The sequence below is a fragment of the Podarcis vaucheri genome (assembly GCF_965113315.1).
Source record: "Podarcis vaucheri genome assembly, chromosome: 6".
Classification (NCBI taxonomy): domain Eukaryota; kingdom Metazoa; phylum Chordata; class Lepidosauria; order Squamata; family Lacertidae; genus Podarcis; species Podarcis vaucheri.
In genome coordinates this window covers 97150803-97165749 of record NC_138764.1, presented here as the reverse complement: position 1 = coordinate 97165749, position 14947 = coordinate 97150803, and the positions used below count along the sequence as shown (strand labels likewise).

Sequence of the window (14947 nt, the reverse complement as noted above, 5' to 3'; positions counted from 1 at the left end):
TTGATTGAACTGATTAGGGCTAATGGGTTAGAGGACGGCAGCAATTGAAAGGAAGCCTATTGGCAACCTCTGGTCTAGATGTTTGGCTGGTTGCATGTGATCGTAGGTAAGGTTGTTTAGTACTTTCTGCTTCTCTGGCTGATGGGAAGACTTTTGCATGATCGGTTTCCACATGGGGAGCATGTGCAGTAATCAGCTTGAGTATGGCAGGAATCCTGTTATTTCACAGCAGCGTCAGTTTCCCCCAATGGAAATGGCATGTGGTTTGAAACTCTCAAGGCTCCTCCACACAGCCAGGGAAGTATCTAAATCGGTGTTTCCCAAACTTGGGTCTCCGTTTGTGTTTGGACTACAATTCCCATCATCCCTGACCACCCGTCCTGCTAGTTAGGGATGATGGGAACTGTAGTCCAACAACAGATGGAGACCCAAGGTTGGGAAACACTGATCTAGATATTGCAAAACTGTCAGCCTGGTGCCTTTCAAAGGTTTGGGGCTACAACTCCCATCAGCGCCAGCACCAATGAGAGTTGTAGTCCAAAACCCCTGGAGGCAGCAGATTGGTGAAGTCTGTTTCCAGACTCTATTTCTTCCTCCAGGCCCCATCCACGCAGGTGTAGCGAGTTTGGTAGCTAAAAGATAGGATCTGTTAATGTTCAATTAACCAAGGATCATGTTCCCATCAGAGCCCATTGAAGAGGCATCCCTGACTGTTAGTTAAACCAAAGCCCAAGATATGGGGAAATCTCATTTGATCACCAGAACACAGTGAGCCTAGTTGATAGAGTATTTGTCCAGTGCAATAACACTTTGGTGCATTAGGTTCTGAGAATCCATTTGTGGAGCATTTTGAAAGTTATTCCAGAAAGATGTTAAAAGCAGCAGTTCAATTCAACCTGAAACTATAACAGAGCATTAACGTAATCTCTTGTCTCCCTTTCCCCTATTGCTTTTTAGAATTCTGGATGAAAGCTATTAAATGTGTGTGTGTGCGCGCGCGCGCGCATGCAATTCATCAGATTTACTCTAACTGTAAACACAGTGAATTGGGGTCCAGCTGCTATCTGGGGAAATGGCAGCTATTTGTTTTTTAAATAGCTCTCCGGTTCTCCCCAAACTATTGGTTGCATTTAAGACACAGCAGTTAAACTAAGACAGACAGTCTGTGTCTTCAGAGTTGATTCTAAGGGGCTTCCTAGCACAAGAGAAGAAATTTTAAACTTGCAGTCCAGAGTTCAAAAGATCCCTGCAAAAATCATAAGGTGACTATGCTAACGTTAATTGGGACTGGCTATCTTGCAGGTTGTGTCTTACGCGAAGTTCTTGTATCCGACGAATGCTCTCGTTGGCCGCAAAAATGATGTCCATGGTCCTGTTCCTGTGTGCCGAGCCTCTGTTCTGCGGAGTACTGGTGGATCGAGATACAAAACTGCAACAGCCAAAACAATACCTTCCACAGCAGATATTGGTAAGCACCATGTGACTCCTCTATGCCCTTCTGTGGTCCTTCTGTGCTGACGTTGTTGTTTTTAAAAAAAGGCAAAGGTGATGATGAAATAGTGTCGGCGATAGGTTTTGATTGGCCAAAATGAGATTAGGAGGAATCAGAATATAAATTCCATTTAGAGAATTTGAATTCAGTTTAGAGTATATTAGAGGATTCTGAGCTTTCAAGGGTTCAAGGCACTTTGTTATTAATAGAATGCCTTTAGTGTACATGATACTTTAGAATAATGAGCGTAGGAAGGACAGGTCCTTGCTCAGAAGATATACATTCCCATCTCACAATCTCCACTTGTATCACTGCCTGGTTCATGTGCATGTTTTCAACCAATTGTTGTTAAGGAAGAATGGATAACTGGGCTCCTTCAGCAGGAAAGATGGGATGGAAGTTGTTGTTGTTATTGTTGTTGTTGTTGTTATCATCATCATCAATTGTCTGACTTTGTGCAAAGTCAAACAAACAGACCAATCTACTGAATTTCTCCCATCTTGTTATTTTTTTTAGTTATTCATTTAATAATTCCAAGAAGTTCCCAGGGCAGTAGTCCCTCAATAAGGGCTACAGACTTGTATTTTTATCATCAAAAGGGTAACAATTTCAAAAAGCAAAACTCTGCCTAGATAAGATACCAGCTTCCATTCCCCTGCAGGAAATGTTCAGGCATGCTGAATATTCAGAAAGCCGCTCTTAAATGCTACCAATTTAATCAGATTTCCTTGTGGTTGAGTGGAATATTTCATTCCTAGATGTTGCTTAATTTCAGCACTGAAATATCAGGACCATCTAAAAAGAACTATTTATTTGGGCTTCATAACCATATGTAGGCATAAGGATACAAGCAAGACATTTTCTGAGAATCAGAGCAATGCCTTAAATGGGTCTTATAAGAATCTGGGCAGAGTGCCAACAACTTTACTGTAACACTGAGCTGGCATTTAATAAATATCCTATCCCGCCAACATTTGGCTTTTGCAAACTGTTTCAAAGGTCCTAATTTATGAATGCCACCTTTTGAATTTGAAACTAGGAAGCCAGTTCCGCTTAAAATGCAGACAGTTATAGAAATATAAGTGAGACCAGTAAGAAAACCATGTAATATATAATGCTTCTGTTCAGGGTTCTAGGATTGTCCTCTTTCAGGATACGCCATTCCATCTAGTTTCCATTTGCTCTCCCCTCAAGTTGTCAGCATTCTGTGCCCAGTAAGGCCCCATCTGCCCTATATATTTAAAGCCACATAATACCACTTCAAACAGTAACGGCTTTCCTCAAAGAATCCTGGGAACTGTAGTTTGTTAAGGGTACTGAAACTTATTGGAATGCCCCATTGCAGTTCCCAGAATTCCCAGGGAAGAGGGGTTGGCTGTTGAACCAGTTTGGGAATTATAGGTCTGGGAGGGAAATAGGGGTCTCCCAGGGGCAGCGCATCCTGCTTCACCGCCTGAGGCAAAATGGGAAAGTGTCACCCTGCCCTGCCACCACCCCTGCCAAAGTCTCCCTTATATGGGTTGCAAGTTCTCACAGAGATCTCACGAGATCTTGCAGAGTGCTCATGTTGAGATTCCTGGGCCCTGTGAAATGAGTAGTAATTCTGCCATGCAGGGATGTGTTTTATTATGTTTGTTCTACGTATCAAAGCTTCTGAATATAGAGGGCTTATTATTCATCGTAGTGCAGAAACAAGGTAGACTTTGGGTTGAAGTGGTACAGCTGGCGATTGGTCCATCTACTGATCTGCTCTGATAAATGGGTTCATTTATCTGCGTGGATAAAGTCTTCTTGAATGCTAATACTTTGTTTCCTAAAACCTTCCTTGGTTGTTACCTGAACCTTCTCAAAACCACTTCTTCACAAAAAATGCTTTGTTCGCACAGCACAAAATTGAGCTGTGGAATTTGTTCCCAGATGATGTAGTGATGACCACTTAGAAGGGCTTTCTTGCATGTTTTTTTTCTTTAAAGCTCTCCTTTACTGTGCCAGTGAACTCCTAGTACATTTCTTTTCTTTTTTACTTCTAGGAAATGAAGTTGGCGAGTTAGCAGAGTACAACCCCAATCTCCTGGATGATCCTCAGTGGCCCTGTGGGAAGCACAAACGTGTCCTCATCTTTGCATCGTACATGGTACGAAGCTGGTGTAGAGCAAATTAATTTGCAAATAAGGCATTGTAGCCGTAGTGTAGTACAGATCCTGGGTTCTGACTTCGTACGACCCCGTGCAAATAAAAATGTCTCCTTTTCCAAATTTTGCATGTTTCATTTAAGTTTGGAACTATAGCCACCCATCAATAAACATTCCTCGGGCAGCTTCCACACAAGATTAAAAATACAATATATCCTGTTTTCTGTGTGGGTGTGTAATGCAAGTTATAAATACAAGTGAGAGGTGGTGCTTATTCCACTCTTCTGGAAGCGCAATGTAGCTTTCAGTACTTAGCTGTCTACACGAGCTGTTGTGGGAGGTGGTGTCAGCATTCTTGTCTCAACGCAAGGCTGAGCAGGTGATTGATTTCTTTTTAATCATTTTTAAAAAATATAATTTATTTGCTGAATCACCTTGGCGTGAATTTACCAAGTGGCTTTGGGCAAACCACCATCCTTCAGAGTTTCCTCTTCAACCCAATCTCCAGTATAGGGATAATAGTGATCTGCCATAACAAGATTGTTGCAAGGATTGCTGAGAACGTGTATGAAGTGTTTTAAACCCATTAAAGGTGAACACAAATGCTAAGTATTTCCAGTTCCTAGAGGTACACACTGGGGGATCCTTAATCATGTGTAGCTCGTGACCTTTCCAGGGGTATTTGACAGGTCACCATTGGAGAACAGGTGGTAGGCTAGACAGAGCCCTTGTCTAATCCAGCGAGTAAATCCTAATGAACTCAAAAAGTCCCACATTTCATCTAGCCAGTTATACGGGCTCAAAGTGAACTGTTGCTTCACTGCAGCAAAAGGTCAAGGCATGGGAGGGAGGGATTTGCCACCTTCCCTCACTCTCCAGTCAACCTCTAACATTACCTTCTAGGCTCCTTGGGAATTTGCTAATAGTCCCTAGGGCGTGCTGCCGTAGAGAAAACCTGTTCAGGTTCCCATTCCTGCACCACTCTTGAAGTGCCAAGTATTACAGGATTAAGAGATTACCCAAGAGCTTTGAAAACCTTCTGTCCTCGGAGAGATTAAACTTTTCTCATCGAGGATTCTGCAATGATGGCCTAGATACAGGAGTACTTGGCTGTAATCCTGTACAAGGGCAAATGATGGTTAATAGCAGAAACTTCCCATAGCAGGATACCATCTCAAGCCATTGTTGCTCTGAAGATGTGGTGCAGCTGATGCTAAGCTTTCAACTCTGCTGAGATCATTTGCAGTCCGGCCTAATAATGTGTGGAAGACAAGACTAGCTCTATGATTGACAAGACAAAGGCTAATAGTCAAAACCCAGGCTCATGCGCTGTTGGTCACAGAAGGCTGTGCATCTTGTTAAAAAAGATGTTCAGCGCTGTGAGTTGTGATAGAGCTAGCTGGGATGAGAGAGTTGGAAGGAGACCCTGAATTCAGCCTTCTAAGCACCACCTAATTTGCCCATTACTGTAGATTAGTTTCTCATGGAGACACTTTGAATCCTTAATCCTTATTCTCATTCTCTTTCAGTAAAGGCAGCGTAAGGATCTGTAAACCCCTTTCCTTTATTTTATTTTAGACCACAGTAATAGAATACGTGAAACCATCGGACCTTAAGAAGGATATGAACGAGACCTTTAAAGAGAAGTTTCCTCACATCAAGCTGACGCTAAGCAAAATCAGAAGGTAAATTAAAACAGGGATGGTAAAGATGATAGGAGGGTGCATTACTGTGTTTCTAAACCACTTTGAAACATGATTCTTTCCTCCCAAACAGTAATTAATATATATGATTAAAATACTTTCAGACCACTCTTATGTAGGTTTACTCAGGTGCATCCCAATATGTTCACTGGGTAAGTAAGTGCACCACAATGACCTGGTAAACTTGGCTTGACATCTTGCACCATAACTTGTCAAGATCCTATTAGAAAGCAGTGTATGATGCTGGGGTGTGATATAATAGTTCTGTAGGTGATAGGGACTCCTTGATCATTGAAATCAGGGGTGTAAAACCTCAGGCTTAGGCCTCTGTTTGGCCTTTGATACTCTCCCCAAGGCCACACACTTTACCTGCTCTGCTTCACAGCCTCAAGTTATTTTGCCTGGCTGGAAGACACCCTTTCACTCTGATAATGCCTCTTGCTTGCCTGGAGGGCAGACAAGAGGCATATGTGAGCACGCGGATAAACCAAAACTAACATTTACATCCATTGCCTCATTCACTTTTGTCCACTGGCATCCAGCCCTTGAAAGGTTGCCCAGAAAGGAATATGTCCCCCTCAAGCTGAAGAAGTTTCCAACCCCTGAGCTAGGAAGGAGGGGTTTCTTGATTTTGTGTCTTCTTTCCTCTTCCCATTTGGGTTAACACTTCTTTGGGCACCTGAAGATCGCTACTTGGTCACACCACATCCCCCATCTTTCTGCTGATAAAGAGCCGTGCATGTTCTTTCCTCAACCCCAAAGCCTTCAAACATCAGCCAAGAACAAACACTGCAGTCTTAAGCAACTTCTCACTGCAGCAGCTATGTACCCATATCCTCGCTCAACGCCCATCTGCAAGATTAGAATGAGTTCTGCTTTCTCCAGATGCAAATAAAGTCAGAGAGGACACTCCAATTAATCCAGCCATGTGTTTGCAATTCATATGTTACTGGGGCCTAATGCATATCATGTTGCTTGATCCACATCACAATGGATGTGTGCAAAAACGAGCCCTCTTTTTCCTCCTCCTAAGCATACAAAACATCAGCTACCTTCTGCAGCAAACACAGACCATCTGACAAGAAGCAGAAATGAGAATTCAAGAATTAAGAGTCTTGTTTCCTAAGTTGTGGCAACCTTTTTTATATATGAAGCAAAATTAGCTTTCTTTCCCTCTTTCTGTGCCCACAGTTTAAAGCGGGAGATGCGCAACCTGAGTATGGAATGCAACCTGGAGCCAGTAACTGTGTCCATGGCTTACGTTTACTTCGAAAAGCTTGTCCTGCAAGGGAAGCTCAACAAACAGAACCGAAAACTGTGCGCTGGTGCTTGTGTGCTGCTTGCAGCCAAGATTAGTAGTGATCTCAGGAAACACGAGGTCAAACACCTTATAGATGTAAGTATAGCCAGAATATCCCAAGAGTGTCCAGACCCCTGGAAATGCTGGTTCTTGCAAGTCACATTGTTTTCTAAAACTATGCATATAATTTTTGAATGAAAACATGTAATGGTTTTTAGCACTGAGACCAGAAGTAGGCTTGTACCCTTTGGACAGCAGAGATGTTTCAGGGTGATTGGCAGGGGTGGAGGGTGGAGAGAGAAACTTGCACCTTTTTCATGTGTCTGAAATGTCAACTCTGCAGTAGAAAGGGAAGAGTCATAGATTACTCTTGTCAGGGGAGAGATAAAGAGGAAATGCAACCCTGTTCATTCTGCTTGATCTCTTGGCAGCTTTTTAATACCATTGACCATGGCTCAGGGACTCAGGGTTGGGGACACTGTACTTCAGTGGTTCTGCTCCTACCTCCAAGGCCATTTCCATAATGCAGTTATTAGAGGACCCTTGTTTGATGCCATGGGAGTGGTCCTGTCACATCCCAAAAGGTTTTATCTTGTCCCCTGTGCTATTCAGCATATAACTGAAACCATTGGGAGCTTTTATCAGGAGATTTGGAGCGAGGTGTCATGTGACTGATACTCAGCTCAATCTCTCAGTTGTGTCTGAATTAGGAGAGGCAGTTGAAGTGACCAGTGCTCAGAGGTGGTGATGGGCTACATGTACGACAAGTTGAAGGTGAATCCTGAACAGACAGATGTGTAATGTGTCCCGTGTTGTCAAGTCTGGGAGACAGGTTGTTCTAGATGGGGTTGTGCTCACCTGGAAGGAGCAGGACCATAACTTGGGAGATCCAGTACTGTCACTGGAGTCTTAGATAGCCTCAATGGCTAAGAGCGCCTTTTTCCAGCTATGGCTGGTTCACCACTGGAAGCTCTTTTGGACTTAGATGGCATGGCCACTGTACCCCATGGTCTCATAACTTCCAGGGTGGGTTGTTGCAACATGCTGTATGTGGGGCTTCCCAGTGTGGAAACTTCAACTGGTCCAGAATTCAGCAAGCAGGTTACTGGCCAAGTTTTCATACAGAACTCACATAACCCCTGTTCTAAAACAGCGACAGAGATTGCAAGTTTGTTTTCAGACCCAGTTCAAGTTGCTTACATTCTTGTTTAAAGTCCTAAATGACTTTGGTTGCAAGTATCCAAAAGACAACCTCCTTACCTACAGACCCTTTCAGGTGTTAAACTGAATTTTAATGTTGCATCTTTAAATCGTCATAATCTGCTCCAGGTTTTGCACTTGGGGCAGGTAAGGTATCTAATACAATAATAGTGCCACAGCAGCTTTTACTTCTAGCCCTAGCCACCACTAGCGCATGGCCCCCGAAAGGTTGCACACAAAAGAATGCGACCCTCAGGTTGAAAAAGATTGGTGGTGGCCAAAATACCATTAAACATCTGCAAAACATACTAAATACTAGTGTAATCTGTAACAACCAGCTCATGTTCTGTTTCACTGGTTTTCTGTCCTTACAGAAGTTAGAAGAAAGATTCAGATTCAACAGAAGAGATCTCATTGGATTTGAATTTACCGTGCTTGTAGCTTTGGAACTAGCCCTCTACCTTCCTGACAACCAAGTGTTACCTCACTTCCGACGTCTTACACAGCAATCCTAGCCAAAGCTGCATTCTAGCAGAAGTGCCAGTACTTAGACGCTGATATTTTGGTGTTGGCCTCTGGTCCTTTCCGGTGCCACAATATTGAACAATGTTGTGTATATACCCAACATGAAGACTGCAGTGGGATTTTTGTGGCGCTACCAAGATGGTGCAGACACCACAGATTCCATGTGTGAGATGTGGCAGAAGTGAGACATTGAACTTTGGACACTAAAGCACAAATTGGTTGCCGCCATTTGCCACAAATGCTGCTGGTCATAACCTAATTTACCTTCCCACCCCCACCCCGTTTTTTCCCCTTGGATATAATCTGTTCTTCCCTTCAAATACTGCTACTTTTTCATTTCCTTAAACTTTTACCATTCTCCCCCCACACCCCTTCCTTGAATCTAAAAGAGCATCATTTCCATTCCAAAACGTCATATGCTTCCAATAGCATTTCTGAGAATTCTTGCATTTTAAAACCGTGGAAACTTGTCTTCTTTTGCGGGGAGGGGAGGTGGTTATGGGGCAGAAAGAAAGACGTGCCTAAGACTTAGCTGGGCTGGTACCAGTCAGTCTCTCTCTTGCTCTCTTTTTGTTGCTTAGTGGCAAATTCTGAACTTAAACAGCAATTTATCCTTTTGCCTTTGTTCACCTTGTGCTATAAGGAAAAGAATTCCATTGTATCTCTACTATCATTTCCAGAAGAGATGTATATTTGAAAACAATATTCTACTTGGTTCATGATTTAAAAAACTTTTCTTTTTTATTGAAACATTTCCCAAACATTGCACTTGTTGATCAAGGCAGCTATAGCAAAACAATTTCCATTTTATCTTGTCCTTCAGAGTGTGACTGAAGGCCCGTTGATTTTTATGGTGGTAATTTGGTCTTGTAGCTCCCAAAGGTGGCATCTTTTTGTCACAGCTTGGCTGTAGGCTAGAATGATGAACTGTTTTATTTATAAACAATGTATTCCATGTATTGTCTTTCCTGTGTGCTCTTGACGAGTGTGTGTGTCTCAGCTTGTGCAGCTGTCATTTTCTAAATTAAGCCAGTGAGACTAAATAGGCATGTCTGACTTCGATAATCTTTTGTAAAAAAACAAACAGAAAAATTGGTTCTTCCAAGCTTCTTGCCACTGTGATGGTTCTCATGAACCTGACTTTTCATTGCACATTCAGACAGCCAAACTCATTGAGGTTAATATCCAACACAGTGGCATTGATAAAAATGATACAACTTCTACCACTGTTAGCCAGGTGTTTTTGGCTTAACCATCCAGATGTTGAGGATGAACAATATTAACTTCTTGTGCTGTGACAGAAAAGTTGACGGCTGCTGAATTTCTTTTCTAAGCAATATTGTGATACAAGTCAGTGTGTGTGTGTGTGTGATACTTGCCAGGGAACAAAATTAATATTCTTGGGTGTTGTGATTTGATATGTTCATAGATTTATTTATTTTTAACTGTGACTTTGGCCAGTTCTAGATATCATGCAGAATGAAATAGTAGACAAAGGTGGAAGAATTGTGGACTGTACCAGTGCAGACACAGAATCATGTTTTCAAGCACACAGTACACCCCAATGTGTAGTAAACCAGCACACTGGTGAAAAGCCACGTACAGTATAAAGCATTCTTCCTGATGTGCTCTTTTATTAAATACAGGGAGTTTCTCACACAAGAGATCATTCAAAGATTAATAGCTACCACCACAGCTGCAGTCTGAAGTGGTATAGTCCACAATTGTTAATATCTCTGCCTGGAGATTGTCTCTCAAAAATGGTTAAGTCAAGAAGGCTATATGACTTCCAGTACCCAGAATGCCATAAATTCTAACTTGGGTATATGTATTGAGTAGCCACAAAATAAACCAGAGAATAGCAAAGTTTGGTGCTAGAAACATTTGAAAAAGGGTGTGCAGTGTTCAATGCCAAACTCCAGATAAGATTATTGTACATGAAGAGACCTTCCTTAGTTTTTTGGTTCTTGTTTCTAGCACCTATGCATGAATATAAAACCATTTGGATAAGTATTTTAGATAAGGCCAGCTTGACGTCACTGAAATTGCAGCAAACCTAGTTAAGAACGCTTCTCTGACCAAGGCTTGTGTGTTAATACATCTAGCTATAATAACACCAGTCATAGTTATAGCATCTTTTTGTATAATGTAGTACAAGGAGCTATATAGCTTACTAACTAGTGCTGTTCAAAATGTGAGCTGTAGTATGTTTATTTCCCAGTAAACTTTGCCAATGCAGGACAACATCCTAACTGTTCCCATGATAAAGTTTAGAAATGGCTTCACAGAGTGTTAAAACATTTAATCCTCTGCCTGAAACTGAAAGAATTTGCTTTTTTAAAAACCTACCAGTCTTGTATCATGAACACAATTGACTTGTATTAACACACTGTGTTTGAGTTGAAATAGTTGCCAACTTATCCCACCCCCCAGCTGAAGCAATCATTACCTTGTCCAACCAAAAATAGGGGTGATGAGGTGAGAAGTAGATTGATTCTTTTGGGATATATTTGAGCTTCTGGAGGCTGTAAATTTCCAATATGACGTATGTGAATTTTGGATAATGTATTATCATATATTTAATTTGCACAGAATATTATTCAGGATGTGGGGCAGAAAGATAAATTATTTTACATGTTTTAAGGCTTGATCTTCACTCAGAGCATGTTCATTGTTCTGAATACCCAAGGGAAAGTGCATGGGTGTATCAGTTCTGTTAGTGAACTGGATTTATAATTCTTCAAAGTAGTGAGTTCTAGGATGAAGACTGTAGCCTCCAATCAAGATCTGGACTCCTTTTTCCTCTCATCTCTGCACAAATGTACCTACAGATAACAGCTGGCCCATGTGTTAAGCAAAGGATTACCAGCGCCTTTTATCATATATAGGGTATGTGCTTGTATTAAGCCTTCAAAGATGTCCATGGTCCAGCATCATATACATAACTCAAGAGAAATGTTGTTTCAGGGGACCTAAAGATGAAGAACTGAGTATCAAATTGTCCATTTTGAACTTTGCAAATTGACTTTATGTTGAGAATCTTATTGCTGTGACTTAACCTGTATAGAAACAGTTTGGCTCTTGAATCCTGTTGTGTATGTGAATTGAGGGGTGGGGTGGAAGGGTGCTGTTCACATTTTCTTACCTTATCTTTTTTGGTTCATATTCTCAATCAGCTATGCCTCTTTGTGTTCCTTTTTCATGCAAAAGCTGCCACTGTGTGGTAAAAAATATTATTACAACCAAACATAGATCCACTGTAAAATCCCAGGCTTTCGTTGGAGAGATACTAGTCTCTTTAACAGTTGAGGTTTAAATTATGTAATCTTATGTAAATAATGGTGCTTGTCTACCTTCAGCCCAAGAAAACACTCTGGACTGAAGTTTGTATATTTATGTAAATAATATTTTTGTGCTGTCGTAAATTTTAAGTTCCTGCTTTGTATATTGTCTGATTATGTTCTTCCAAGGAAATGAATGGATTTGTTAATAAGATGCTGTGTAATTGAATGTTTTGATACCCATTTTATAACCAAGCACACCTGAAGATACTTCAGGTTAGTGTCATAAATATTCCTTTAAAAAACAGTTTGCATGTCTTTTTCTTCTTTTCCCCTCCACCTATGCAAAATAAGTAAGTAAGTTAAGTAAGTTAGGACTACTATGGGGGAAATGACTAGATTTTGGAACATATACCAGAGATACAAAGATAAGTTACATTGGGGTGGGTTACCTAGAATTCTAAATAACCAGCTGCATGCAGTTTTCTTATACATTCCTGTTTTTTACAGAGATGATCAGATTTCAATTGACACAATTTGTGGCAAAACTTTGAAAAATGTAAACAAAATAAGGCTATAGCAGACATTCACATTTTTTTCTGCTATATTTGTGCTTTTTAGTGAAACTTTGAATTACACTCTGTCTTGAAGATACAAGCTTGCAGATTTGTAGTTGTTTTTTTTTTAAGCACATGCCATAAACTTGCAAAGTAAGCATTTTATGTTTAAAAATCCACCAGTATAAAATATACTTTGCATTATTCTAGATTTAGTAGTGTTGGAAGTTGGCACACTTACTTTAGCACAAGGTTTCCCAATTTGGTGCCCTCCAGATGTTTTGGACTAAAACTATCATCCCTGGCTATTGGCCATTCTGCTGGAATTGCAGTCCACATCTGAGCTAGCCCTGCGTTAGCATATCTAGTCTACATTACCAGAGTACGGTATTTCTATTTTTTGCAGTGTTCTACTGATTTCCTGAGGCCAAAATGCCACTAGAGCCTGCTGTTCCTACTTCGTTTGAATTTTTTGGCAGCGTGATACAGATGTAAAAGTAAACCACATAATAATTACTTTGCAGTAAATATTTGAAACAAAGTTCAGTTCTGATGGGCTTGAAGAAAACTTCATGTACGTAAGCATGATAAATTAGTTACACATTTCATTCCTCAGCTGATGAGAAGTTGACTCTTCTCAGCAGCTGTATAAATAGAAAAAAAATCCACAAATAGCTCATTACGACTGTTCCAGTTATAAGTACAAACAGGGCATCTGTTTCAGTGCCTGCCTTTTTATGCCAGTTGATCAGCGATATATTTAGATAAGTGACCAGAGTTGAGTTGCCCATTCAAAATGTTACAGAAGCAAGCAGCTTGAGAAGGCTTGGGAGCACAATAATTGCAACCCTTATTATATGTGCCTGCCTTTGCAAATAATTTTTTTAGGATCTGCCTGTAGTAATGGGGGGGGGGGTTGCTATTGCTTTTTCTGGACTAGCTAGAGCTCTGCTTTCGTAATGTTGGGGTCCAGATAGAAAAAAATTCTCTGGATCTGGGGTCTTGCCATGTAGCATTGCATCCATTATTTTTATTCAATTAACAAAAAACCTTTGGTTTAACATCCAGCAATGTAGCATCGAGCTCATGCACTGTGGCAAATTTAAAACGACAGCTTGTAGTCACTAAGTATGGAGTTGCAGGACAAGTGTCAGCCGTAGCAGGCCATGCTTGGTGGGTGGGTTCCTAGGCCCAGTAACTCCCAAGAATGCTGTATCCCAAATTTTTCATAGAAGAGGTTACTAAAACGGACTTGATAAATTTTCTTTCAGAACTTTCCTCTAGCAGCCAGTGTGCATCACAGCTAGGTGCATGGAGCACTGGAGCAAATACTAATTAAAAGCATGTATATGCATTTCACAACCGTCTACAAATGCAAATAAAATGCAAAGCACATGTGCTACAGAGCTGGCTAGTCGACAGCTAGGGTTGCCAATTTCACTTAAGGACTCAATTTTAAAACTGTGTTGATGGAAGGCAATCTTACTCGGCTATGAGTGATCGCCAAAGAATATGATTCCCAAAATCCGGACAAGGTTGTTGAGTTGCTTTGTCACCAACCCCCGAAGTTGTTGAGCTTATTTTGGGATCATCTGTTGAAATGTACAGTTTTTTGGGCTTTGGAATTTTTAAGGCATTTACATACTTGCCATACATCCAGGTTTTCTCATTTTACCTATTACGCCAAAATTGCCTGTAAATGCCATTTTGCAGCCCGATTACCAGACATAAACCCAGACGTATACCACTCTCTGCTCTACTATATCTGATAGCAAACAGGCAACTGCAAACATGAGTGTACCCAGTGCTATTCTTCTAGAAAAAGAGGTGCCAGAATTCACCATGAATGCCTCCCTTTTTCTATTATAATGGCAATGGCGCCCACCTGAGAAGTGCTGGAATGGAGTTGCTGTGAGCTAACGAAAAAGGCCCCAAGTGTACCATCACACGAGCAGAATAATAATTTTCAGTGGGTATTTTCCTTCCCTTGCCAGGAGCAGACTTTGGTCTTTCAAATTTCAGTGGCGCCCTCTGCAAGGCCAAAATTTGGGCAGGGGGTACCCTTCGCCCACTAGGCTTGTGGCGGAAAGGGTTCTTGCACGCCTTAAACCCACCTCCTCTGCCCTCACACACCAACATGGAACTCTGCGCACTGCAATGTGCTCCTCTTGCTCTTGCCAGCGACATTTAAACCAACTTGATGGGAGCGAACATGTGCTCCAAATGCGCTTTAAAGCTCTAGCTGCAGTTTGTGCGCACTGTCCATTATTTTCCTTGTCGTGATATATGAGGTAATGTGGGAAATACAAGTGAACCACCGTCGTCTCTTGCTTGTATCTCTTCCCTGCCTATTGAGATCAAGCAGAAGCCTTTTGCCCGGCCTGCTGAAAGCATTTTTGTTCAGACAAGCCTACCCAGGTACTTATTTAGTGATTTTAATCTGTTTTCAATATTTTAACTTGTGTAGGTTTTGAAAGCACGGTTCTGAATCTTTCTTGATTTTATCATCTCCCTGTAAACCGCTTTGGGTTTTCTTCTCAGTCAAAAGGCGCATTAAATGTTACGAAGCAATAATAATATCATTTGCTCCCTTCATTCTCCTCAGCGACGAGCTTCTCCAAATTCCCGCCTTTTTGCGCACAGCCCCGAAACGCCCCCCCCCCGAACTCACCCTCTTTAGCCACGCCTAATCCATAACGGCCTCTTCTGCCCCGCCCACTCGAAAGCCGACACTCTTCACGGCGCCGCCCTCCTTAG

The 14947-nt window shown here is 41.4% G+C and overlaps 1 protein-coding gene and 1 long non-coding RNA gene across 5 annotated transcripts in view; one reads left to right on the top strand and one right to left on the bottom strand.

Moving 5' to 3' along the window:
- The window catches only part of LOC309534375, a 36416-nt gene extending 24812 nt beyond the window's left edge, over positions 1–11604 (bottom strand). For 2 of the 4 annotated variants that reach the window (XR_014220643.1, XR_014220644.1), the window contains exons 1-2: positions 11498–11604; positions 6872–6964 (exon numbers count right to left, since the gene is read on the bottom strand). This is a non-coding gene — a long non-coding RNA (uncharacterized lncRNA). Of the gene's footprint in view, positions 1–5325; positions 6403–6871; positions 6965–11497 lie in introns of those variants that run through there. The other 2 variants (XR_014220645.1, XR_014220646.1) reach the window with 2 other exon arrangements.
- The window catches only part of CABLES2 (Cdk5 and Abl enzyme substrate 2), a gene marked incomplete at its 5' end in the record, with an annotated part of 47060 nt that extends 35120 nt beyond the window's left edge, over positions 1–11940 (top strand). The window contains 5 exons of the mRNA XM_082226084.1: positions 1303–1468; positions 3523–3626; positions 5203–5309; positions 6519–6723; positions 8202–11940. Of these exons, the coding sequence (XP_082082210.1) occupies positions 1303–1468; positions 3523–3626; positions 5203–5309; positions 6519–6723; positions 8202–8342 (723 nt within the window). The 3' untranslated portion in view covers positions 8343–11940. The remainder of the gene's footprint in view (positions 1–1302; positions 1469–3522; positions 3627–5202; positions 5310–6518; positions 6724–8201) is intronic.
- Between the last annotated feature and the right edge of the window lie 3007 nt (positions 11941–14947).